Source organism: Hippocampus bargibanti, linkage group LG06 (genome assembly GCF_051943395.1).
Source record: "Hippocampus bargibanti isolate YZ-2025 linkage group LG06, ASM5194339v1, whole genome shotgun sequence".
Taxonomy (NCBI): domain Eukaryota; kingdom Metazoa; phylum Chordata; class Actinopteri; order Syngnathiformes; family Syngnathidae; genus Hippocampus; species Hippocampus bargibanti.
The window spans coordinates 16500097-16525118 of NC_142739.1; the positions used below are offsets into that span (position 1 = coordinate 16500097).

The 25022-nt window shown below is 40.0% G+C and overlaps 1 protein-coding gene across 4 annotated transcripts in view; it reads left to right on the plus strand.

The window, feature by feature from the left end:
• The window catches only part of adcy2a (adenylate cyclase 2a), a 76528-nt gene that overhangs the window by 41349 nt on the left and 10157 nt on the right, over window positions 1-25022 (plus strand). The window contains exons 4-24 of one of the 4 annotated variants that reach the window (XM_088997776.1): window positions 3389-3538; window positions 4636-4784; window positions 4880-4991; window positions 5355-5482; window positions 6039-6197; window positions 6558-6690; window positions 6773-6949; window positions 7033-7076; window positions 7265-7345; window positions 7437-7506; window positions 7641-7738; window positions 7832-7916; window positions 9137-9274; window positions 10886-11005; window positions 11093-11277; window positions 13962-14046; window positions 14648-14806; window positions 15387-15533; window positions 15726-15836; window positions 15930-16044; window positions 18386-18510. In XM_088997776.1, the coding sequence (XP_088853902.1) occupies window positions 3389-3538; window positions 4636-4784; window positions 4880-4991; window positions 5355-5482; window positions 6039-6197; window positions 6558-6690; window positions 6773-6949; window positions 7033-7076; window positions 7265-7345; window positions 7437-7506; window positions 7641-7738; window positions 7832-7916; window positions 9137-9274; window positions 10886-11005; window positions 11093-11277; window positions 13962-14046; window positions 14648-14806; window positions 15387-15533; window positions 15726-15836; window positions 15930-16044; window positions 18386-18510 (2571 nt within the window). Of the gene's footprint in view, window positions 1-3388; window positions 3539-4635; window positions 4785-4879; window positions 4992-5354; window positions 5483-6038; window positions 6198-6557; window positions 6691-6772; window positions 6950-7032; window positions 7077-7264; window positions 7346-7436; window positions 7507-7640; window positions 7739-7831; window positions 7917-9136; window positions 9275-10885; window positions 11006-11092; window positions 11278-13961; window positions 14047-14215; window positions 14807-15386; window positions 15534-15725; window positions 15837-15929; window positions 16045-18385; window positions 18511-25022 lie in introns of those variants that run through there. The other 3 variants (XM_088997777.1, XR_016115178.1, XM_088997778.1) reach the window with 3 other exon arrangements.

The window sequence follows — 25022 nt, forward strand, 5'->3', positions numbered from 1 at the left end:
TCATTTGACTGAAAATATCAGCCTGTGTGTTTTGGGTATTTTAGATGATCTATAAAACGTTCTTCTGATGTCAGTTAGGAAACAAAAAAATGGTGTCGGTTGTCCTTTAAAGTGTAATCACTTAACATTTTCAAATTGGACATACTACCAGAGCTTGTCTCACAGTTGTCAATGTATGAAGTTCTTAAAACTTGTGTTCTTCTGAGTTTCAACTGAGTTTCAACAGGTTTACGAACGTCAAATTTATGAAAATTAAACCTTGGAATATGCACTACTTTTCGCGATACACACACACCATGGCTGGCGGAGTGATCTTCGGATCTGGCGAAGTGATCTTCGGATCTGGCGGAGTGATCTTCGGATCTTCGGCGGAAGCACACGACCGAACAGCGCTCCAACCGGCGCACCTATGATCCCTAATTACCACCGTCGAGGAGAAGAAGGAGATAATTGAGAAACACGAACGAAGTTTGCGTTTGTGGCGTCACATGCGCACACCGCGGCTGTCATGTGAATCTCAGCCTGACACATCTCTCACGCTGTGTGTCACTTCCCTGAGAGTAACTTTCTACGACCATTTTACAAATAAAGAGCCCGTTACCGTCCACCATTGCTACCATCCATCGCCTTTACACAAAGGCGTTATTTAGTCGATGCTTTCACGTGACTAATGACACAGAAATTGTCACGCGCGAGTTGACAGCTGGGGCGGGGCCGCCGCTCGCGACCTCCGCCAGCCGAAGAAGACGCTTCAATTTCATTTCATTTCAACGAGTCGCTGTCACCTCACCAGTGACATGATTACTACGCCTCACGCCTCGCTGTGTCGTTTGCTGGCAGGTCCAAGAGCTTGCTTTGCCCGGGGTGATTGTTAGCCGCGATCGAGTACCTTTGGTGCTTTCTGGGATCGCAAATGTGCGTGGTGTGCGTGTTGATCCCCTCATCACCAATACTGGGACATTTCAACGAGTCGCTGTCACCTCACTAGTGACATGATTACGACACCTTGTGCCTCGCTGTGTCTTGTGCTGGCAAGTTCAAGAGTTTGCTTTGCCCAGGGTGATTGTTAGCCGCGATCGCGTAAGTTTGGTGCTTTCCAGGATCGCGAATGTGCGGGACGGATCGCCCCGCCCGCCTTCTTTTGTCGCGTTTTATTCCGCGTCCGTGGAATCATCGGACTCGCGCCTTTTGTTGTAATAAAAACTCTCCCAGCACCTACGGGACTTGAAATGGATGCAGATGACATCGAGGAGCCTGTTGCTGACCATAATGAGGTCCTCAACACAGAGGATTTGATTTGCCTTCAAGAGCACACGCAGAAGCAGGCTATTCAGGAGTTGATGTGCAGGCTTTTATTGAACAGTTCCATCCAGAAAAGGCTATGAGAATCATCAACATGATGAATGATAATGTGATGCCTCAGTTTCGTAAGATCTTACAATTCAGAAAGCAACAGGTGTCAATTAAGAGCCATCAACGACCATCAAAAATGTAAATAAAGTGACTTTATTATACATTGGAGTGTATTTCTTTCATTACAATACAACAGCACATTTATTATACGTAGAATGGGTGTAGTATGTTGGGTGTAGTTTTAAGGCTTATTTAGTTGAAAATTATATTTTATGGACACCTGGGAACGGATTATTCTCATTTTAATGGTTTCCTATGGGAAAAAAAATTGGGATACACACTTTTCGCCTTACACACTCTGTCTGGGAACCAAATAAGTTCGTAAGACAAGGTCTCACTGTATTGGTTACAATACCATACCATACCATACCATACCATACCATACCATACCATACCATACCATACCATACCATACCATACCATATCAGACCAGACCAGACCTGACCTGACCTGACCACACCATACCATACCATACCATACCATACCATACCATACCATACCATACCATACCTTACCTTACCTTACCTTACCTTACCTTACCTTACCTTACCTTACCTTACCTTACTTTACCTTACCTTACCTTAGCTTTCCACACCACACCATACAATGTGGTCAAATCCTTTTGGGATCCAATATGACGAGTGCCAGTAATTGCACAACCAAGGTCAGCATTTTTCAACCATCACTGGGAAATCTTAAAAATTAACGAATGTACTGTTTGCCATTTGCTAAATTCAAGCGTAACATGAATGTCTAAGTGATCCCTGCGTACAATGCACAAATCCTCTGAAAAGTACAGGTATAATTTTGTTGGCAGGATTATGGCATAAAGACTTTAGCAGTCTCTGCGTCATGATCCTATCATCCCTGTTTCATCATGCAATGATCCCTATTGATCATCACATGTTGTTTTTGTTTTCAATGTTGATTTTAAGATTCTTTTGAAATTGTGAAACATTCCTTTTTACTGCTTATTTGTGCAAAACATTCCCTTTTCACTGCTGAGGTGGGTGCCATTACATTACAATTTGACAACGATGTTTTGTGTTTTGATACAATTGTAAAAAGCCATACAGTATAGAATAGTAGCATGGTTAATATGCTATACAATTATCTCGGTTGCTTCCCAAATTAAGATTGTTTGATCCTAGAATTGGGACATTTTATGACTAAATCTTGAAGGAAAGAAATTGAAACACATTCAATGATGTTAGGTTTCTTCAGATGAATAACGCTGGGAAAAAATAAATCTCAAACCATTTTATTGGACATGTTTTTATTTGGCAGCGATGCAGCGATATTTTTGTTAAATGCAGCGATTTTTTTTACAATGACAATAATAATCACAATGCTTGATATTAATATCATATTTTATTAGGGGTTAGCATGACATTGCATTAGCAATATTTAGTCTCTCAGACTGACTGCTCTGAAATTAATTTTAGGCAGCCAGCCAGCTATTAATTTAAAGCAGCCAGATTGTTGTAAGTGAATAACCAGAAGTTACAACATATTCTTTGTCGCAAGCTCACATTTAGAAGGAAGAAAGGTACCGAAGCAAGTAGTTGTTGTCAGGGTGTTTGAGATTTTGTTCTCGCTCCAACAGAAACCTCAACAATAAATTAGACATGACTGCTTTCGCCACACAAAACTATCAAAGAGAGACCGTGACACACTTTGTTGCTAAGACACCTATTTGAAAAGGACATTATTTCTTCTAAATCAAGATTTCATTGCATTACAGATAAATATCATCTACAGAGTAGGGAACAAGATAAAAGATAGAAGAGCTGAAACATTTTGACATTATCATTTCCTGATTTAACTTTTACGCATATACAGTACTGAGAGGAAAGTGAGAGGAAAATGGTTTCTGGAAATAATCTTCAAAATTATTAATTAAATGCCATTGAAACCATTGAAAAACAGGAGCTGAGAAAGGATACTGACATTTGCTTTTGTTCTGATTTTTCAGATTATGGCCAATATCATCATTTTCATGTGTGGGAACATGGCAGGGGCATACCATAAACACCTGATGGAGTTGGCTCTCAAACAGACTTATCAAGACACCTGCAACTGCATCAAATCCCCCATTAAACTGGAATTTGAAAAGAGGCAGCAGGTAACAGTCGTGTATATATACATTCTCTTAGATTTATGAAGTCAATTTGAGTTTGCTGGTCATCACATTTACTTGTTTCTTCTGTTGCTTTCGTCAGTTTTCTTCCCAATTTCTACTGTAAATAGGGAGCATGATTGTCTTGATGATATCGTACAAAAAAGTGAAACCACTCTTTTGTAATAATGTGCTGGAAATTCTCGGCAATGTGCATGTACATGGTTCTATTAGGATTTTTTTTAATAAAGTGTTATTTCCCCCCAAAATGTTTTTGTGTTAATGAACCATTTTCTTGCTGGATGTTTTTCATTTATGCACAATGTGGTGCATATTGAAATGAAGGTGAGGATGAGCAAGGTGTAGAGTAAAGTATGGAGTTTGTGGAGCAATCATTATTTGGTGTTTCGTTTTTCTTCGCTGAGCCACTGTTGCATTTATAAATCCAGTACAAATACAAATAGAGCTTTTATTTTTCTCTCTTGCCTGGCGAATCCATTTTGTGCTGTTGCATTGAAAACTAAAACGGCCTCGATGGAGTGTTTCAACTTGTCCTCGGGGGGTTATGGCTTCATGCAACCAGTGTTTAGGCCCAAAGCAGAGAGTAGACACACAGACACGGTTTTGTGCTGAGTGCACTCATAATAGATGCTGTTTGCTTGGAGCTTTCATTCAACGTATCAAATAGTGAAAGTCCGAAAGAAGGGAAAGTGTGTGCAGCATCCTAAATTCAGAGTAATGTTTGCTAAGCAGCCTCCATGGGGGCTGTCCTTCATGTCACAGTTGGTGATGATAACAATAGGGATTGATACATTGTTTTACACTTTTGCTGTAGACAGCTGTGTAAGGTTGACAACCGGCACATTTTCTTGCACGAATCATGTCGTTGTTTTGACACACAATTTCATTTGCTGCTTTATCTTTAGCAGACAAACCTACAGAAGAGAAACACTCATCTAAATAAAAATTGTAGAAATCTTCACTTTTTTACTGATGTCATGTAATGAGTGTTTCATTTGATTGCAAACAAACTGGGATATATGTAAGAAAATTGTAATGTAATTTATTTGACTTGCCTTATTTTTATTTTGCGATATCATCAGGAGCGCTTGCTGTTGTCGCTGCTGCCAGCACACATTGCCCGTGTAATGAAAGCAGAGATCATCCAGAGACTTAAAGGACCAAATTTTGGACAGATAGAAAACACAAACAATTTTCACAACCTCTATGTTCAAAGACACACCAATGTCAGGCATGTAATATTTATGAGCATATTGTTATATATTATTTTCATGAATATTGTGAGGTGTCATTTCATAAACATTATTCTATATTATTTTTTTATAGCATACTCTATGCTGATATAGTTGGATTCACACGCCTTGCCAGTGACTGCTCACCTGGTGAGCTAGTGCACATGCTGAATGAACTGTTTGGCAAATTTGACCAAATTGCCAAGGTAACTAAGTCATCATTTCACAGTCAATATCACTGAATAGCATACCCTTACTAAATTAGTGTAATTGTCGGGTATTAATTAAATACCCTCTTTTGGAAAATGGTTTTAAAACAATATGTATGTAATATTAACCATTAGTCATTGGGATCTGTCGATTCATTATGAATTTTGATGACCCACTAAAGGAGTGGGTGGAAAATTTTTTTTTAATATCAGAGTTTATCACCTTGGAAATGTCATGCACGAGAAATGTGCATATGATTTTACAGTATTTGGCATGGATGTGTGTTGTGTTTGTGCATGTAAGTCTCTCAACTTCACAGGGTGGATTTTCTAACCTTGTGCTTTATCTTATCTACACAGGAAAATGATTGTATGCGGATAAAAATCCTTGGTGATTGTTACTATTGTGTATCTGGCCTACCAGAGTCTCTACCGAATCACGCCAAGAACTGTGTCAAAATGGGCCTGGACATGTGTGAGGCAATCAAGTAAGCCAAATGTCCATGCATGGTGACTTACATACTCAATGAAATAACCACAATGCAAATGGCCCAGTCTGTATTTCATATTTTAGGGGAAATAAAGTCTCACACTGTGAAGTCAAACATGCTTTTACAAGTTTTGTTTGGAAAAGTCTTTTCTGCCATGAGAAAAAAAAAAACTCCCTCAATTCTCTGTCAGCACACAGGATCAAGGGATACACATTTTTGTGCAGTGTGAGGTACAAAGACCTACCATGCTCAATCAGATTCAAACTCTGTGAAATACATACAGTAAATGCTCAAATAAATAAGTACAGTACACCTCAAAATACATGAGCAGTTAATTGTGGCTACTTTCTCAAAAAACAGCTTAACACTTGATGACTAGCTCTCCTAAGGAAAAGATCCCACCCACAATCTCGACTATATTGACATGTATGCAAATAGATGGTGCCCAAAGTCTTATACTTGCTTGTCTCTAAATGACTTATTTGCTGTATTTTTCAACACAATGATCAGTTTGGATGTTGACAGTTATAAGTGTGATTTTGATGCATGACAGGAAAGTGCGTGATGCCACAGGGGTTGACATCAATATGCGTGTTGGCGTGCATTCAGGGAACGTTCTGTGTGGGGTCATCGGACTTCAGAAATGGCAGTATGATGTTTGGTCACATGATGTCACGCTGGCCAACCACATGGAAGCAGGAGGTGTACCAGGGTGAGTGAAAATAGCAAACAATTAGCGTTGTTATAAGCTCATCGTGTGACTGGAAATCACAGTCAATCCTGTACTTGCCATCTGATTGGTATCATGGCTGAAAAACATGTTTTCATACTCGTCATGTTTGAATTCAAGCATAATAGTTGACTTGATGTGAACCTCTATCGACTTACAGCCATATGAATTATAACATTGGTTTCCATTATTTGAATTAAAGTCTCGTTTGATGCACTCTTTTTTTCCTTTGTCCTGCTTTGTATCGGTTCAAGACTCGCTCTGTCATTATTGATAGTTTGCAAGAAAGGATCAATGAATTCTTTAGCTTTTCCAAGTAACTGAGTCGATTGGTAATTTCAGGCGAGTCCACATCACATCAGTGACACTTGAGCACCTAAAGTCAGCCTATAAAGTAGAAGATGGGGATGGGCAGGAGCGAGACCCTTATCTCAAGGAGCATGAAGTCATCACATATTTGGTTATTAACCCAAAGGTAATGAAACATGTCGAATGTTTGTTTCAGTTCTGATAAAAAGGCAGGAAAATTCCACAAGATGGTCCTTTTTTTGTTTTAGGTGGAGCGCCGTAGCCCTCAGCATCACTACAGACCCAGGCACATTGTGGACGGAGCCAAGATGAGAGCCTCCGTTCGGATGACCCGCTACCTGGAATCTTGGGGGGCTGCCAAGCCTTTTGCCAACCTGCATCACAGGGACAGCATGACCAATGATAACGACAAGATTAACACAGCCGTAAGCGACTGTCTCGATGTTGACTAATAATTTGGTGGATCTCGCTGCCGTGTGCAATCTTTTCATTTCCATTTTCCTTCTAGGATGTGCCAATGGGACATTATCATTTCCAGAGAAGATCTGAAAGGCAAGCTTCTTGTTTCACTGTCCTAGGATCATTTCCTTTGGAAGGATAATCTCTGTCCCTTGACAGTGCAGTGTAGTATTAAACGACAAGAGTTTTAATAACTCTTGACTTCTGCTGAAGGCTATGACATGCATGACTAATCTTGTGTCAAATTAAAATGTTGGGTCTCTTTTTGCTCTTGTTAAAAGGACAAAGTCTCAGAAAAAAAGGTTTGAGGAAGAACTTAATGAGAGGATGATCAGGACCTTTGATGGGATAAATTCACAAAAGTAAGGGTAATTGAATGACTATTTAAATTAATTTTAATATTCTTGATCGCATCCACGTTATGTCCCAATTGATTGGCGTTTGTACTCCTAGGCAGTGGCTTAAGTCCGAGGACATTCAGAGAATATCTTTGTTCTTTCACAACAAATCCCTGGAAAAGGAGGTAAGAAGTAGTTGGTAGTAAATGTTAGAAGAGAACTAGAGAATGCTTTTTGGTTCGTAGTCATCATTTTTTTAATATACATGTGAATTTTCCCAAAATTATTTGACTCATACTCACTCTTTGTATTATTTTAGTACAGAACAACAATCTTGCCAGCCTTCAAATACTACGTCACCTGCGCCTGTCTTATCTTTTCCTGCATTTTCATTGTGCAGATACTCGTCTTACCAAAGTACGTGTATCTTGTTACACTAATGAACAGCAGTGTGAAAAATAATGTCATGACCAATTATCTTGATTTACGAGATACATGTTACCATTTCAGGACAGCAGTCTTGGGGATATCTTTTGGGATGGCATTCTTTCTCCTTTCTTTCATTGTCTTCATATGTTTCATTGGACACTTCATGGTGAGTGACATGTTCTGTGTAAATCAATTCTTTCAATCCGGCCAATTGTACTCCCTCCTTTGTTTAATCTATAATTGGACTCTCTTGAACTTCATTGTCTGCTTGATGGCACAAATGCTTTGCGGTTGTTAATTTTTTTTCCTCAAAAAATTATCCTCATTTTGCCAATTTGTAATTGGTGTTGTGGTTAGAAATAGCATATCCGCACCACTATTCTGACGTTTGATGTCCAAATATCGGCTTTGCTTCCCTTGTAGAATATGCAATTTTTCCACAGTCTTTTTTTATCTGTGGACTCCGACTTCCTCCTAAATTTTGTTGACATAGGTGTAATGTTACTTGCAGACTCCAAAATATTCCATAGTTGGTAGTGTGGGGGGAATGTATATTTATTTATTTATTTATTTATTTATTTATTTATTTATTTATTTATTTATTTATTTGTTTAAGTATTAACTCATGTATTTTATTTATTATTTATTTTTAACGTTAGGTGCATTTTCTAATTAATTGGCAAAAAGAGTGGAGCAACCCTCTCCGTTTAAGGACCTTGAATACATTAATAAACAAAATGTTTAGAAAATGGAATAATGCAGAGTGAGGTACAGAAAAATGAATTCAATGCATATTTGAAATTCAGTGGTGGACTTAAAATCTAAATTTAATTTAATCCTGAGCCAAGCGGGATAGACTCTAAATCGGTGGACAATCGCAGGGCGAGCGTAGATGATTATCCGTTCGCATTCACATAAGGACTGTCATGATCTGGTTGGCGACCAACGGGGGGCGCTGTCGGCCCCGCCTGCACCTGCACAGGTGCTGGTCATCCCGATCAGATTGGCGACCAACGGGTAGCGACGTCAGCCTTGCCTGCAGCCTCGCAGGTGCTGGTCGTTTTAATCACTGACACTTTTGAGTGTTTCATTGAACTGCAGTGCATGTATTTTGTAAATATGTGTGGAAATCGGAGTACCTGGAGAAAACCCACCAAGTCACACGTGAAACTTCACACAAGAAGGCTATAGCCAGAATCGAACCCAAGATCTGCACTCTAGGCCGGCATGCTAACCAGTCTTCCACCAGGCTGACCCAGATAAATACAAGCAACTCGTACACGTTGATGATTAAATGTGCTTACCGGTATTTACATTATTTTATTGGAATGTTCACGAGAACGTATATGTTCATGATGTATGTACTTGCTGTGTGTAATTCTGCAGCACTGCAGCAAAAGTGCCCCCACTTCATGGATGTGGCTGCTCAGGTCCTCTGTTATTATAGCCAACAAGCCATGGCCCCGAATCACACTCACCTTGACAACGACAGTTCTCATACTCACAATGGCAGTATTCAACATGGTAAGCTGTTGTGTCGAATTTCTGCTGTGATGTAATGGCAAATAATTGTTCTTAAAAATGGTGTACAGCATGATGAACTTGCAGCTTTCGCATGCTAAATTAGCTGCAGTGTTCATACCAGGAGTTTTAAGGAAGGCCGAGCGTGACGAAATAGATTGGCTTAAATCTGAACAGCGACGCAACAATAATTTAAGATTTATTTCCTCACTGGGGTAGCCAGAAACATTTTAGTGGGGCGACCAGGGTCAACCGGCATTCACAGTTGAAGTTTCCTTAAATAAAATTCACACCTATCTAGAAAAATATTCACTACGGTCATAATCTAGCCGTTCGAGAAAAAAAAATCTAAGCAAAAGTCATTTTGCTCATCTTAATTCATTCGCTGCCATTCCTGAATTTATTCAGGAATTGAAAATTTAAGCAGCATTCCCAAATTTGTTCGGGTTTTGATTTTTGTTGTGGAGTGGTGCTGGTCAGACCTCTGGCAATGTTATTTTACTTCCACAAGGGGGCATCATTTGTCTCATGTCCGTGTTAGCGCTTTGTTACAGCTTCAGCTTTTGTTAAAGCGCTATATGAATCAATATGTATGAATTAATAATACATTTAATGTGTATTGTTTGTATTGTATTGTTTTGTATACAGCTGCCCCTATTTCAAGCTCGGATAACTCCAGATCCATATAATTTTGGAATTAACTCTTTTTTTCTGATGAACGAAGAGAGTCTAAGGTTTCTAACACAGTATTGAAAGTTTATGTATTCCTATAACTCATTTTTCTGTGGGTCCTGCAATTTGAGTGAAAATGACAAACACCCTGACACTGGAGTGGACATATTTTTGCACATCGTCTGGCAGTGAATGAGTTTATCTTGTAAATGATGTAATTTGCTTTGCCATGGCTTTGCTTTTGCGTCCTACATTCTCCCATTGTCTACTTCTGTCTCCTGCACTAATTCGCGTGTTAACAGCCAGTCATAGTTGTCAACTGAAAGAAAGGTTATTTTGTCTTGACATACTGCAGCTGCATAGTACAAATCACAGCATTGTCTACCAAAGGATTGACGATGGGAATCGGGCGTCATGCAAATTATTACCACTTCGGACATATGAGGTCATATTTTTTCGTGCATTGTCAAGAAAACGAATGTAACTTCTTATCAATTTAACACTTCACCTAGATTTGAATTCTGAATTCAGAAAATAAAACAGGACAATTAACATGGTGGTTGATAATAGTGAAATACTAGCCTGAGGTTGCATTATAGTGATAAATTACAAAATTATCACATTGATTTCAACCTTTCAATAAATTGTTTTTGGAAGGTTGGAGTCTTGTTTTGTGTCAAAAGCTCAGGGATGTTTTTTAGGGAACTTGTTTTTTAAATGGATCAAGGTAATCTCTCATCCCAATCCTCTCCGATCGCTTGCAGCCCTCACTTACTCTGCACAACAATTTCTAAAATGGATGCTTGGCTAGCAAAAAAAAAAACTAGTCTCAAGACTAAGACTATGTTCAGGTATTATAACCCTGACTGTTTGAAAGAACTGTTTAGAGAATGTGCACATATTGATTCAATTATGTTGTCGTCTCTTTGACTGTTGCTGTAGTTCTTCCTGGACAACATGGTGTTGCCTCCAGTTGCTGTAAATAATTCGTCCAATGAAACGAACCTTTACCCAGACGGACAATTGGCTGCCGTTACTGGCAAAAACACCTTCTACCTTCCTGTAAGATTAGATACTCGTTGTTTTTTTTACAGCTCCATTCACTCTTAATATGTCTTAAAATGTTTTAATTCTTGTCTATCTGTGCAGTATTTGATTTACAGCTGCATTCTGGGCCTGATTTCTTGCTCGGTGTTCCTGAGGATAAACTATGAGTTGAAAATGATTACCATGTTGACAGCTGTGGTAGTTTACAACATCATAATTCTTCAAACACATGCCTCCGTGTTGGATGAATATAGCCGATTCCTGTACAAATCTGAAAGCCGAGAGAGGTATGTTTGTGTGTTTAGAATAAGAGACCACAAAAAGAGAAAGATTTGTGAGTCAAAGTAGATTTTTGCATTTACTGTATACGGTGATGCCTTTAGACCTGTGTGAAGGTGTATATATATATATATATATATATATATATATATATATATATATATATATATATAAGTACAGTGAGACCTTGGCTTACGAGCTTAATTGGTTCCCAGACAGTGAGTAAGGCGAAAAGTGTGTATCCCCCCAAAAAATCCCATAGGAAACCATTAAAATGAGAATAATCCGTTCCCAGATCTCCATAAAATATAATTTTCAACTAAATAAGCCTTAAAACTACACACATCATACCTTATTCTATGTATAATGAATGTGCTATTGTATTGTAATGAAAAAAATACACTGCACTGTATAATAGTCACTTTATCTACATTTGTGATGGTCGTTGATGGCTCTTTATTGACACCTGTTGCTTTCTGACTTGTAAGATCTTACGAAACTGAGGCATCACATTATCATTGATCGTGTTGATGATTCTCATAGCCTTTTCTGGATGGAACTGTTCAATAAAAGCCTGCACATCAACTCCTGAATAGCCTGCTTCTGCTTGTCCTCTTGAAGGCAAATCAAATCCTCTGTGTTGAGAACCTGATTATGGTCAGCAACAAGCTCCTCGATGTCATCTGCATCCACTTCGAGTCCCGTAGGTTCTGGAAGAGATTTAATTACAACAAAAAGCGCAAGTCCGAAGATTCCACGGACGCGGAATAAAACGCGACAAAAGAAGGCGGGCGGGGCGATCCGTCCAGCACATTCGCGATCCCGGAAAGCACCAAACTTACGTGATCGCGGCGAACAATGTCCCATGACAATGTCACATGACAGCCCGGTGTGCACAAGTGACGCCACAAACGCAAACCTCGTTCGTGTTTCTCAATGATCTCCTTCCTCTCCTCGACGGTGATTATTAGGGGATCATCTTGCATTCATTTCCTAATAGTAAAATTATCTGCAAAAAGCTCCTCGGAGGCGATCGACGTGTGAATTCAGAGAGAGTGGGTGTGGAAAGGAGCGCCGGCTGGAGCGCTGTTCGGTCGTGGCCTTCTGCCGAAGATCCGAAGATCACTCTGCCAGATCCGAAGATCACTCCGCCAGCCATGGTGGGTGTGAATCGAGAAAAGTAGTGCGTATTCCAAGTTTTAATTTTCATAAATTTGACGTTCGTAAACCGAAAAGTTCGTAAGGTAAGGTGTTCGTAAGCCGAGGTCTCACTGTATAAGTGCGTGAGAATGTACTTGCTGCTGAAAGGCATCCAAAATATCGAAATATCTTTCTCACTTTGATTTCTTTGCAAAGAGACATCAAATTGGGGCGATGATTGGTTGACTGGCATCACCATCCATTTTTGTGAGGGACCATGCCTGAAAATGTTCTGTTACAGCTTTTTACAATTGTGCCATAAATTGAGATGGCAGTAGTTCATTTAATGTTTGCATTGTCCAAAAGGGCTCAAATAACTCAGTTCGTAGGAATCTCCCGTTTTTTGAAACATCCGCAGAGACGACCTGTTTGACTATTTGTCAAAAGGAAACAGGCATTAAAAAAGAGGGGGGGAAATGTATTTTTTTCACCTATATGGAATCAGTGCTTTGCCAACTAATTTGGTTGCGATTCAAGTACTATTGTGAACAAACAACAGACAACTCAGACAACACAGAGAGAATGTCTCTCTGTGTCTTTGTTTTGTCATAGTGTCTCTATGCTGTCATATTATTTGTTATTTAGTTTTTTTGTTCTTTTGACTTCAAGACGGCGCCTCGAGAGTGGCTGCCTTTCCAGCAGCTCATGTATTTTGTTTTTGTACTTTCATTCCTTTCATCACTTTGCTGCTGTGAAATGTAAATGTCTCCACTGTGAGACTAATAAAGGCAAATCCAATCCAATCCAAGCAACCTGTCAAATGTAACAGGCCAATAAATGTCAGACAATGTTTGATGGTTTTGTCCCCTCCGTTTCTGTACCAACAACTAATATGAGAAAGAACTAGGCAGTTCTCTACAGAAGTCAGCTCTTGATAAGGCTGGAAGTTCTTTAATTTGCAAAATGTGCTTGCAAAAATGATTGCGCTGACTTGAGTGATATGCACCTTTGAAACTTCCATTAAATAATCAGTGTAATTGGAGATTTTAGATGTCGAATTGGAGTGCATTACCTTATACAAAATGCCAATTTTAACAGTCTTGATTGATGAATACGGAAACCAAGTCTGGCACGTTCGCAAGTGACATTAATTAGAGCTTGCAGTGAATTACAAGTCCCGAATCGCTGCATATTTTTTGTCTTTTATTATCGGTCTTAGGGAAAATGCATCACAGCAGATAAACTCAGCTAGAGAAATGCAAATGGTAAACAAGCTCTTGTCACAGCAAAACGGACAAGACAGTATTAATGGAAAAACAGCTTGAAATAAAACAATTCGTTATCCAATCATGTGAAAGACACGTTGCCATCGCCACCGCAAATGAAATATTGTTGTCATTTACTTGACACCAGCCTCCCTTCTTTTGTCACACTTCCATATGTCACATTTTAATTTTAATTTAACTCTCCTCCTCTGAGTTTATGTACTGAGTATACTGTGTTTCATCTCGCTTTTCTCAAAACACGTTTTTCTTCTTCCATGCGCTTCAAGACCAGGAGTTCTCAAAGATCTGAAGACGATGGGCTCCATCTCACTCTTCATTTTTTTCATCACTCTCCTTGTGCTTGCTCGGCAGGTGAGTCTGTGCTCAAATGGTGCAGTGTTGGGGTAATTCGCTATACAAACATCTTTAAATATCTTTTTGCATCGTTTGTTTACGTTTTGGACTTCCTGAAATGTCATATCCTGCCTTCCTTTACATGATGTCACATCCTATCATGTCTGTCTTATAAATGCTCTCCCAGTGGTCTTTCGCACTCTTCCTCCTTCCTCTTTCCTCTATTCTTTCTGTCCCTTCTCGGCCGGCCCCACGATGCCCCTGCTGTCTCCAAGATTAAACTAACTTATCCTGTTCATCACCTGGCCTCCTGCTGATTTAACCATCCTCTGCTATCAACACCCTGAAAAGCCATGAACCAGGAACGAACGAACTTTCTGAGGTCAAACACAGTCTGATTCAGGACACTGGTCAATGTCTGAATGACTCTGAAATAATGTCTGAATTTAATCGTTTTAGGTCGTCTAGGAGTTGAAGGCTCGTAAGATATAAAGTCTCTCATGATAAAATGCTTGACATGGGTTTGTTTATTGTTTATTGTTTTGTGTCTATTGTTTTGTGACAATCAGCTGTACAAGTGTACCTTCACTCTCTTCACCTCTGTGTCCTCTTGTAACAGAATGAATATTACTGTAGGTTAGACTTTCTGTGGAAGAACAAGTTCAAGAAGGAGTGTGAGGAGATCGAAACGATGGAAAACCTCAACCGTGTCTTGCTGGAGAATGTTCTGCCTGCACATGTTGCTGAGCACTTTCTAGCACGGAACTGGAAAAATGAGGTTGGATATATTAATAATGTTTGATTTATTTCTTAGCCCCATGCTAAAACATGCTCACACTAGCACAGGTTGATGCCGTGATAAGAGGTCGTTTTGTTGTCCTATGTGCTAAGTTCAACTCATATTTCTTTTCAGTATAATAACTGTATTATTACCATTCAATACTATTGTTTTGAAAGTGCCATGGATAAAAGTCATTCAGGCAGAAAGCCGAAATGACCAAATATTGAACCAATTGAGGTACACATCTTTCCATTTTTTTAATTGTATGTCTTGCTCTGTGTGCTTCCCACTAGGCACTTGATCCATGCTGTTTTCAGGATGCCATTTATTTATTTACTTATGTATTTATTTTTAACACCATTAGCTTTTTATAGGAATTACATTTCTGGCGTAAATCTTCCAGAGTTTCAGTGATTTCTGCCATTCTCTTAGGATGGTTTGAATACCAAGGTCAAAGGCATCTTAGGTGACGCAGATATCAAAATTAATAATTCACTCCCACTGAAATTCTTGGCTGTATCAAGTTTACATACACATCTTTTGCAGGGGGATTTAACTTTTGCTTTTTATCCGTCAGGATCTGTACCACCAGTCTTATGATCTGGTTTGTGTCATGTTTGCCTCAATCCCGGACTTTAAAGAATTTTACACAGAATCTGATGTCAACAAGGAAGGATTAGAATGTCTCCGACTACTTAATGAGATCATCGCTGATTTTGATGAGGTAATTAAATCCAGACATTTTTCACTTTTGCAGGGATTATCTGATCGAGGTTGAATAGAAACAATAACCATGCCTCTCAAAATTAATTAACTTGATATTTACTCTACTTTGACAGACATTACATTTACAGCCACATACGTTTTGTATGTTTATATATATATTTTATATTTCATATCTTCTTTGTTTCTCCAGCTATTGTCAAAACCTAAATTCAGTGGAGTAGAAAAGATTAAAACTATTGGAAGCACATACATGGCTGCGACAGGGCTCAATGCTTCGCCTGGACCAGAGTACTCAACGCAGGTTAAGAAGATTACACACACTTTAAAAATGCTACTTGACCCGTTTTAACAATCTGCAAACTATTGTGTTGTATGTTGTATTCGATATTCTCAGGAACATGACAGACAGTACATGCACATTGGGACAATGGTGGAGTTTGCATTTGCTTTAGTGGGGAAGCTGGATGTGATCAACAGACATTCCTTCAATTATTTCAAACTTAGAGTCGGTAAGTTATAGAAAATGTGCATTGCTACCACAATTACTTATTTGTCAATTGGGGGAACTGTGAAGCTTATGTTTTGAAGCTCATACTATAGTTGCTTGTTAACATAGACATTCAACTGAACCTTGCAATTTCACTACCATGCAACAACCAAGAATAAAAACATATATATATATATATATATATATATATATATATATATATTAGTGGCAACCAGACCACAGAGGAGAAGGGAAAATGAAAGCAGGAAGGAGCCAGCTCACTGCATGTGGTAAGAGCAATGGTTCAATACCGTCAACCTGCCCAAAGTTCACAGCGTATGATGCTCCATTAACTCAGCAGCATGCATGTGTGTGACAGAGCATCCCTGCTGTCTCCAGACACACTAACGGAGAGGGTGAAGGAAATTCCCACCCGCTGTTTTAAAAGGATAATGACTATCACTGTCTGCCGGTGATCAACTTGCACTCAAGAAAAGAGCTCAATGGCCAGATCGATGTGAGGCCCACACCCTGTGCACTTCTGTGGAAAACGTTTTGGCAGACCTATTCATTGTTGTGGATTAAGAACCCAACTACATTTGGCCTCCTCGAAAGCTCTGCCCTGGCGGAAAATAATTTTTATTCCCCAGTGTTGGCAAAATGCTTTATCACACAAACTCACTTAAAATATTCGAAAACCTATATTTTGTACTGAAATCCTGCCAAAGAAATAACGGGAAAAGACCACATTTGCAGTTTGTGCTGTGTGAAAACCGCAAGCAGATAAAGAAAACAACCAATGAAGTAAACTAAATAAGAATTGAATTCTGCATGGACGGGGCTTTGTTTATTTAATATAACTGGGATGCTAACAATGACAGAGATACATAAATAAAAACATGCCGCCAACAAGCAGTGTGGAAATGTCCAATTTTTGGTTGTGAATTCATGCTTTGATATGGCGCTGCAAATGTGGCTGCCTTTACAGTGCTCTGATACTTTTTGTTGGTCTACTTTTTTCCTTTTATAAGTTTGCTGCTGTCAATCATAATTTCCCCATTATGAGAACAATAAATGTGTTTGCTGCGTTAAATGTTGAGAATGTGTATATCAATACTTATAACAGTTTTCTCATTTTTATTAATCTTATTCATATTCTTTCAACATAGATGAAATCATACTGCTTCCGACCAAGTATTATGACAATAGTTAAAACAAACATTTTAATTGCAATAATGACCGCATGCACACTGCAAGAATCCAAACAAGGGCGCGGAAAATCCTACTGTACCCTTTGCACCCTGCCCACCACCTTTTCCAGCTACTCCCCTCAGGCAGGCGCTACCGATCCATGCGCACCAAATCCAGCAGACATTTAAAGGACAACCGACACTATGTTTTTGTTTCCTAACTGAGATCAGAAAAACGTTTCATAGCATCTAAAATACTCAAAACACACAGGCTGATATTTTTAGTCAAATGCAAAACACCAATAAAAATTAGTTAGTGCCCCAAAACTACTTCAAAATGACCTTGGAGATGCCGAGTTTCAGAAGGTCCCGCCCCCTTGTTCATGACGTCACGCCAGGACGTCTTGCCCTGCTCTAGAATCAAAGCAATGACTTGAGATTCGGAGAAGATGCTTTCTTGTGACTCATCCAGTGATGAATATGATTCAAATAGTTCTGAAGAGGAAAGCATAAATGTTTGCAATCGATTAAAGAAGTCCTCCCGTATCAATTCGAGCCGTCAGGACTCCAATGTAGCGTCCCAGAAAATGCACAAGATGGTGCCCAAGCTCCATTGGAAATAGGCTGATTTGTCTGCTGGGAATTTGTGTCAACTAGTATCAAATAGTAGTCTTGGTACAACACACAACGATTCACCATGACGTTATTTATGTGTTTTTCCTTCAAATTTCACCATCAATACGGATCAACACGACATTTTCAGACCAAACAAAGTACCCAAAATGCATTGTGTGTCGCTTTCTCGGTCAGGGGCGTTCCAGATGTGACGTCACGTCAGGCATCCTCATCAACTCGAAAACAAGACTTCTCAAATATTCAGCGTGAGTCTTAAAATGTAAAATATAGCTATATGCCGTGGAATCTTTGTAAAATACGTCATTTCAAGTCATTTTACAAATTATGGACACAACTTGTCCGGGGGCGTCGGTTGTCCTTTAAACAGCTTTTTCCCCCAAGCCATTAACTCTCTAAACAGTAGCCCAAATAGAACCGTATAGTGTCTCAATGTTTCTTATTATGATACTAGTGTTCTACCGGGGAAAAATTCCTTGTGTGTTCTACATATGTGGCAATAAAGATGATTCAGATTCAGATTCTGATGTTCTGCCACAGGTATCAACCATGGTCCAGTAATTGCTGGAGTTATCGGCGCACAAAAACCTCAGTATGATATTTGGGGGAACACGGTGAATGTGGCCAGCCGCATGGATAGCACAGGGATACTGGGAAAAATACAGGTAAGCAACAAAGATCTTTTCATGGCCCAAAAAAAAGCATGCCATTAAACTGTGTGTGTGTGTGTGTGTGTGTGTGTGTGTGTGTGTGTGTGTGTGTGTGTGTGTGTGTGTGTGTGTGTGTGTGTGTGTGTGTGTGTGTGTGTGTGTGTGTGTGTGTGTGTGTGTGTGTGTGCGTGCGTGCGTGCGTGCGTGCGTGTGTGTGTGTGTCTGAGAGAGATTGGATTGGATTGGATTTGCCTTTATTAGTCTCGCAGTTGAGAAATTTACATTTCACAGCAGCAAAGTTATGAAAGAAATGAATGTAGAAAAAGCAAAACACAGGAGCTGCTGGAAAGGCAGCCACTCTCGCGGAGTGGAGAGAGAGGGGGGGGGGGAGAGGGGAGAGAGAGAGTGAGTCTCGGTGCGTCCGAGCCAAATGGAGTATTCCACAAAATAAGACATTCCCAAAGATTTGGATAATATACAGTTAATTCTCAATCCCTATAAATTTCAATGAGAAACATGAACGTTTTTTTTTAATCAGAATATGAACAAGATCGGTGATGTGGGCCTTTCACTCATCTTTTTGGTACTTTGCATCCTCGTCAGCTCATCTAGTTGACATTTGATTTCTTTCTCTTGATCAGTGCATGTCAGGTGGTGTTATTGTTAGTTAAAAAAAAAAAACAATAATAATAAATAATAATACAGTAAAGTCTCGTTATATCGATATTCAAGGGAGTCCGAAAAAATATCGATATAACCGGGACTATCGATATATCCGACCCTGTTTGCATGTAATTTTCTCCGTGCGTGCATAGAAATAGTATCGATATAACCGGGACTATCGATATATCCGATATCGATATAACGAGACTTTACTGTACATTTTATTTCAAATGCCTTTCAAAACACCCAAGGACACTTTACAATAAAAACAATAAAACAAAGCACAATAAATAAATAAAACAAAAAACATTCCACCTACTGTTTTTGATTGAAATTGGCTGTTATCATTGCCAATTTTCTCTTCACGGAAGGTTTTGACAAAGACATGACTGGGACTGGGTGACAGGATCACTTTTCCTTCCATATAGTGTAACATCTGAATTCGTTTCGCTGATTGTCATGAGCCTAAAATAATAATAATAATAATTCATAATTTCAATTGCTGCTGTGGACTGCAAATTTCCCCATTGTGGGACGAATAAAGGTTTTCTCATCTCATCTCATTTTCCGTACCGCTTATTCCTCATTAGGCTCGCGGGGGTTGCTGGAGCCTATCTCAGCTGTCTTCGGGCACGAGGCGGGGGACACCCTGAATTGGTTGCCAGCCAATCGCAGGGCACACAAAGACGTACAACAGTCACTCTCACACTCACACCTAGGGACAATTTGGAGTAGTCTGCCTGCCATGCATGTTTTTGGAGTGTGGGAGGAAACCGGAGTACCCGGAGAAAACCAACGCGGGTCCGGGGAGAACATGCAAACTCCACACAGGGAGGCCGGACCGGGACGCGAACCGGCGACCTCTGCACTGTGAAGCCGGTGTGCTAACCACTTGACTACCGGGCCGCCCCTTAAGGTTTTCTGATTCTGATAATAATAATAATAATAATAATAATAATAATAATAATAATAATAATTTTCATTTATAAGCTTTCAAAACTCTCAAAGACACTTTACAGTCACAAGATATTTTTTCCTGCGGGTGAGCAGCGGCAGCCACATTCACTCAACACGGAAGTAACATAAAGTTAAAAAAAACACACACAAAATAATAACAAATAATATGACAACACAAAGACACAGTCATTCATTCTTCCCGAACTTACGAACGAGATACGTTGCGAACGGTGGTTCGTAAGTGATTCTCACTTGAAAGTCTGAATTATGTGATAAAAGTGAGAATCCTGCCATTTTATTTGATTTTATAGATGTGGTATAACATACGTAATAACGCACACACAGGCTGACGCACACACACACTGACACACACACATTGACATACACACACCCACATAGACACACACAAACTTGTTAGTTCTATTTGGGTTACTGTTTAGAGAGTTAATGGCTTGGGAGAAGAAGCTATTCAAATGTCTGCTGGATTTGGTGCGCATGGATCGGTAGCGCCTGCCTGAGCGGGGTATCTGGAAAACATGGTGGGCAGGGTGCGAAAGGTCCAGTATAATTTTCCGCGCCCTTGTTTGGATTATTGCAATGTGCAAGTCCTCGAGAGTGGGTAGCACAGCGCCAATGATTTTTTTCCGCCGTCCTAACTGCCCGTTGAAGTTGGAAAATAACGAATTCATATGAAGCAGGGGAGTGTAGAATATCAACCTATAGGGCCCCGGGTTACAAGTTGGAGATGCCTTGCTTTGACAGTAAGTGGGAAACCAACGATGGTGTCCTAGAAATGTACCGGAAAATGAGCCTTTTCACCAAATATATTTCAATAAACATTTTGACACACTGCATATGGTCAGCAATAATAATGCATCATGAATCTTTGGGGAAAAACGGGAATGAGAAAAACTGGCTAAGATGTCTTGAAAAGGAAATACAACCCTATTATCTGTGTAGCTTTCAATGACAAATCAGATGATGCTGGTACTGTATTGGCTCGGTTCTTTGTTTGTCTCCCAAGCGCCACAATTTCATTTGTCACTGTTGACATTTTAAATGACAGAAGTCATCCGTCAAAGATAGAACTACAGTATTATTCTTGTACGACAATCCAATTCATAGAACAAGAACATCACATTCCATGTGACGTTTTCCACTCTTTTTACTTACTTTCCTCAAGAACTGATAAACTGATGGTTTTCCATTAGAGAGGCAAAAAAGATAATTATTCAATTCTATGTCACAGACAGCATATTGCTTGCAGACTTAAATGCCACGCAGTGGAACTTCAGAACCTTTGCGGATCAAGAATATAAAATACATTTGCATTTGCGGTCACATGCCAATCTTTAGATGGATTGTGTCATCTCCACAAACTCACTTCACTCAGCCATCAAGGTCCTTCAGAAACTGCGCACAGATAGCTAGAAAAGAAACAGAGTGCACACTAAAATCTGATGAAGCAGCTCATACCAGTGACATCGGACCACCATGCACATGTGTTGGAAGAAAACATTTGTTTGCAACAGTACAAGCAAAATTATACGTCCCACTTCCATTTTCACAAAATTTGTTGCCTAAGGGTGAAAATACATTTGGTTCAGAAATGTAAATTTCAATTTGGTAATGAGAAAATATACTTAATGCTGTCATCACCTCATTTGATGAAATCTTTGTGGGATAATAGTATATACAGTAAAGTCTCGTTATATCGATATCGGATATATCGATAGTCCCGGTTATATCGATACTATTTCTATGCACGCACTGAGAAAATTACATGCAAACAGGGTCGGATATATCGATAGTCCCGGTTATATCGATATTTTTTCGGACTCCCTTTAATATCGATGTAACGAGACTTTACTGTATATATATATATATATATATATATATATATATATACACACACACACAGTGGTACCTCGGTTCTCGAACGCCTCACAGTTCGAACAAATCGGAGTTCGAACAAAATATTCGAGATATTCTTGCTTCGTAGTTCGAACACCAATCGGTGTTCGAACGCCAATACGACGCGTGAGTAGGTACGCGAGGGTGGGGTGCTGAGCGGCGTACGGGTGTATCGCTCTCTCCGTGACCAACTTTTGTCGCTTGTGGATGTGCTGCGTTTTGCTCGAGCGTTTAATATAGGTGTACGAAGAGTTTTAGCCCTGAATCATGCCTCCAAAGAAAGTAAGTGCTGCTTAAAGTGGCAAAAGAAAAGTAGTGCGTACAACTATTGCATTTAAGAAATAAATAATGAAGGGGGTGTGCGAGTGTCTGATCTGGCTAGGGCAGGGGTCGGGAACCTTTTTGACTAAGAGAGCCATAAAAGTAAAATATTTAGAAATGTTTTTCAGTGAGAGCCACACGCACGCGCGCACATACAAACGCTCGCGTGTGCGCGCACACACACACGCGCGGCCACTTTTCAACAAAATATCAATGTATTATTTAAAATAACTTTGTGATAGTACTTGTTGCGCTCTCCACTATAGTAAGGGAGATACTGTGTTGTGGGATCCAGAAAAACACACACAAGACAAGCAGTGCGATACGTCTTGACTCAACAGTTGACTCAACAGTGGTTTACTTTGAATGCCCAGATGTAATGCAAACGTATGCGCACAACAATTTTCTGTCCAACGATCTAAATCGATCCGACACGAAACACTAACCGAAGCAGGCGTTCCATGTTTAAATAAACATTTTCGACATATATCATTTGTAAACCAATCGAACTACGCGAATGTAACCAACATATGAAATAAGATAATTTACAACCTGTCACATACTCCCCCTCAAAATAGATGTTGTCCCCAACATATGTACTAGTGTCAGAGATATGACAGACACCGTGGACAGAGACTCAGAACCAGAAAGATTGTCCCCACTGCCGGCAGGAGACGCAGTCATCAGATGACATACGTCTGAATTGTGCGCCCCTCTGCCAAGCTATTTATTGAGAGTATATGCAAATTACAGTGATATATTAGTAAAACACAGTTTTCTTGATTATAATGCCACGCCTCTGGGCGTTCTGAGCACCAACAGCTGCAAGCAGTAAAACATAAGACATTTTAATTGGTTGTCTTTTCCAAGAACTGATAAGTTTGTAATCTGGCGCTTGTGCAGGATGTTTAAGCCGTAAATAACTTTGGTGGAAAAGGAGTATCTCAAGCCCGAAATTCTGTGCAAGGCCGGACCTTCTAGAATCTTGATGGAGACGACAGTTCACCTTGCCGTGTCTGTTTCACTCAGATTTACTGTGGCCATCTGCGCTTTGACTGTAGGCCCATTGTTTAGTTGGTCAGCAAAGCACGGCACTTTTAAACATGATAAATTATTATTCTCCATCAACTAGTAAATACATAAATGCGCTGGACGACTGCCCAAAACAATGACGCACGGTATTATGAACTGCATCCAAATATGAACTATAATACTGAACAGTTTACAGACTGGAACTCTTTTCATACATTCTGTTTACATTATAACAATCAACAGTTCACAGACTGGAACTCTTTTCATACATTCCGTTTTACTTATACACATCAGGGCTCATCGGGCTCTTCTTGTTTCCATCTCACTGTGCTATTAAACAGAAGTGTCGATTAACTATTTCTGTAGTACTCCGTGGCATAATAGGGGTGTGCGCCATACATCCAAGGCATTGTCTGTTCACCATAACATGGTACTGTCCCTACATTGTAACAAGATGGCGAACCAAGGCTATCATAGGTGAATACCTTGGGTCTCCTGTGTTCTCGTCGTGGCCGTTGATTTCCCCCAATATCAGGATTACTGGGGGGTGGCTGGGGAAAAGGGGGACACACCGTCACAGGTGGATCATTTTCCGGACCCATGTTGCCCTCCTGAGGTTGGTCAACTTCCGCAGCTCCCGGCTCTGTTCCCGGCAGTTCATTCCCCAGTTGATTGTCATCATGGTGGGTTGTCTCCACAAAGCTCACGTCCCACGTCCCACGGTTCTGGTGAGTCTGGTCGAGTGCTCTGGCGATGCAACACTGGATAATACTCATCCTCCTCATCATCCTCTTCTGGATCCATCTCTGGCATCTTGTTCGGTCATTGCCGAGTGGACTTTTTCTTGGACTGGGGCTGTAGTGATGTCTCTAATGGCAAATGATCACATGGCAGCAAGAGATTGCAGTGGAGTATCCTAGATCTGCCCGTCCCCCTCTCAGGTTTCAGCTCATAAACTGGAATGTCTTTGCTGACTTGACGAACCACTGTCTGAACAACATCCTCCCAGTGGTTTCTCAGTTTGCCTGAACCTCCGCGTGGGGTTAAGTTTCGAACTAGAACACGATCACCGGGCAACAAGGTAGAATACTTTAGTTTACTGTCATATAGCCTCTTACTCCTGGCAGCAGCTTTGTTGTTATTTTCTTGTGTGATCACATACGCTTCCTCCATACCCTGTTTCCACTTCTTCACATAGTCCTTCTGGTTAGAGTCTGGATTCAAACTAAACAACATATCAACTGGTAAACGTGGTGAACGTCCATAAAGTAAGTAAAACGGTGAAAACCCTGTCACCTCACTTTTGGTACAGTTGTAAGCATAAACTAGTTTGTTTAGTGAGTCTTTCCAGTTACTCTTTTGTTTCTCTGTCAGTGTCTTTAACATCTGGATCAGTGTTCGATTGAATCGTTCAACCTGTCCATTTCCCTGTGGGTGGTAGGGGGTTGTCCTTGAACCCGGAACCCCACAATATTCCTTCAGTTGAGCAAAAAGTTGATTTTCAAATTCACCACCCTGATCATGGTGAATCCGAAGGGGGAACCCAAACTTTAAAGCATAGTCATTAAAGATTTTGTTCGCCGCTGTTTTGCCAGATTTTGACGTTGTAGCATAAACTTGAGCAAAACGTGTAAAATGGT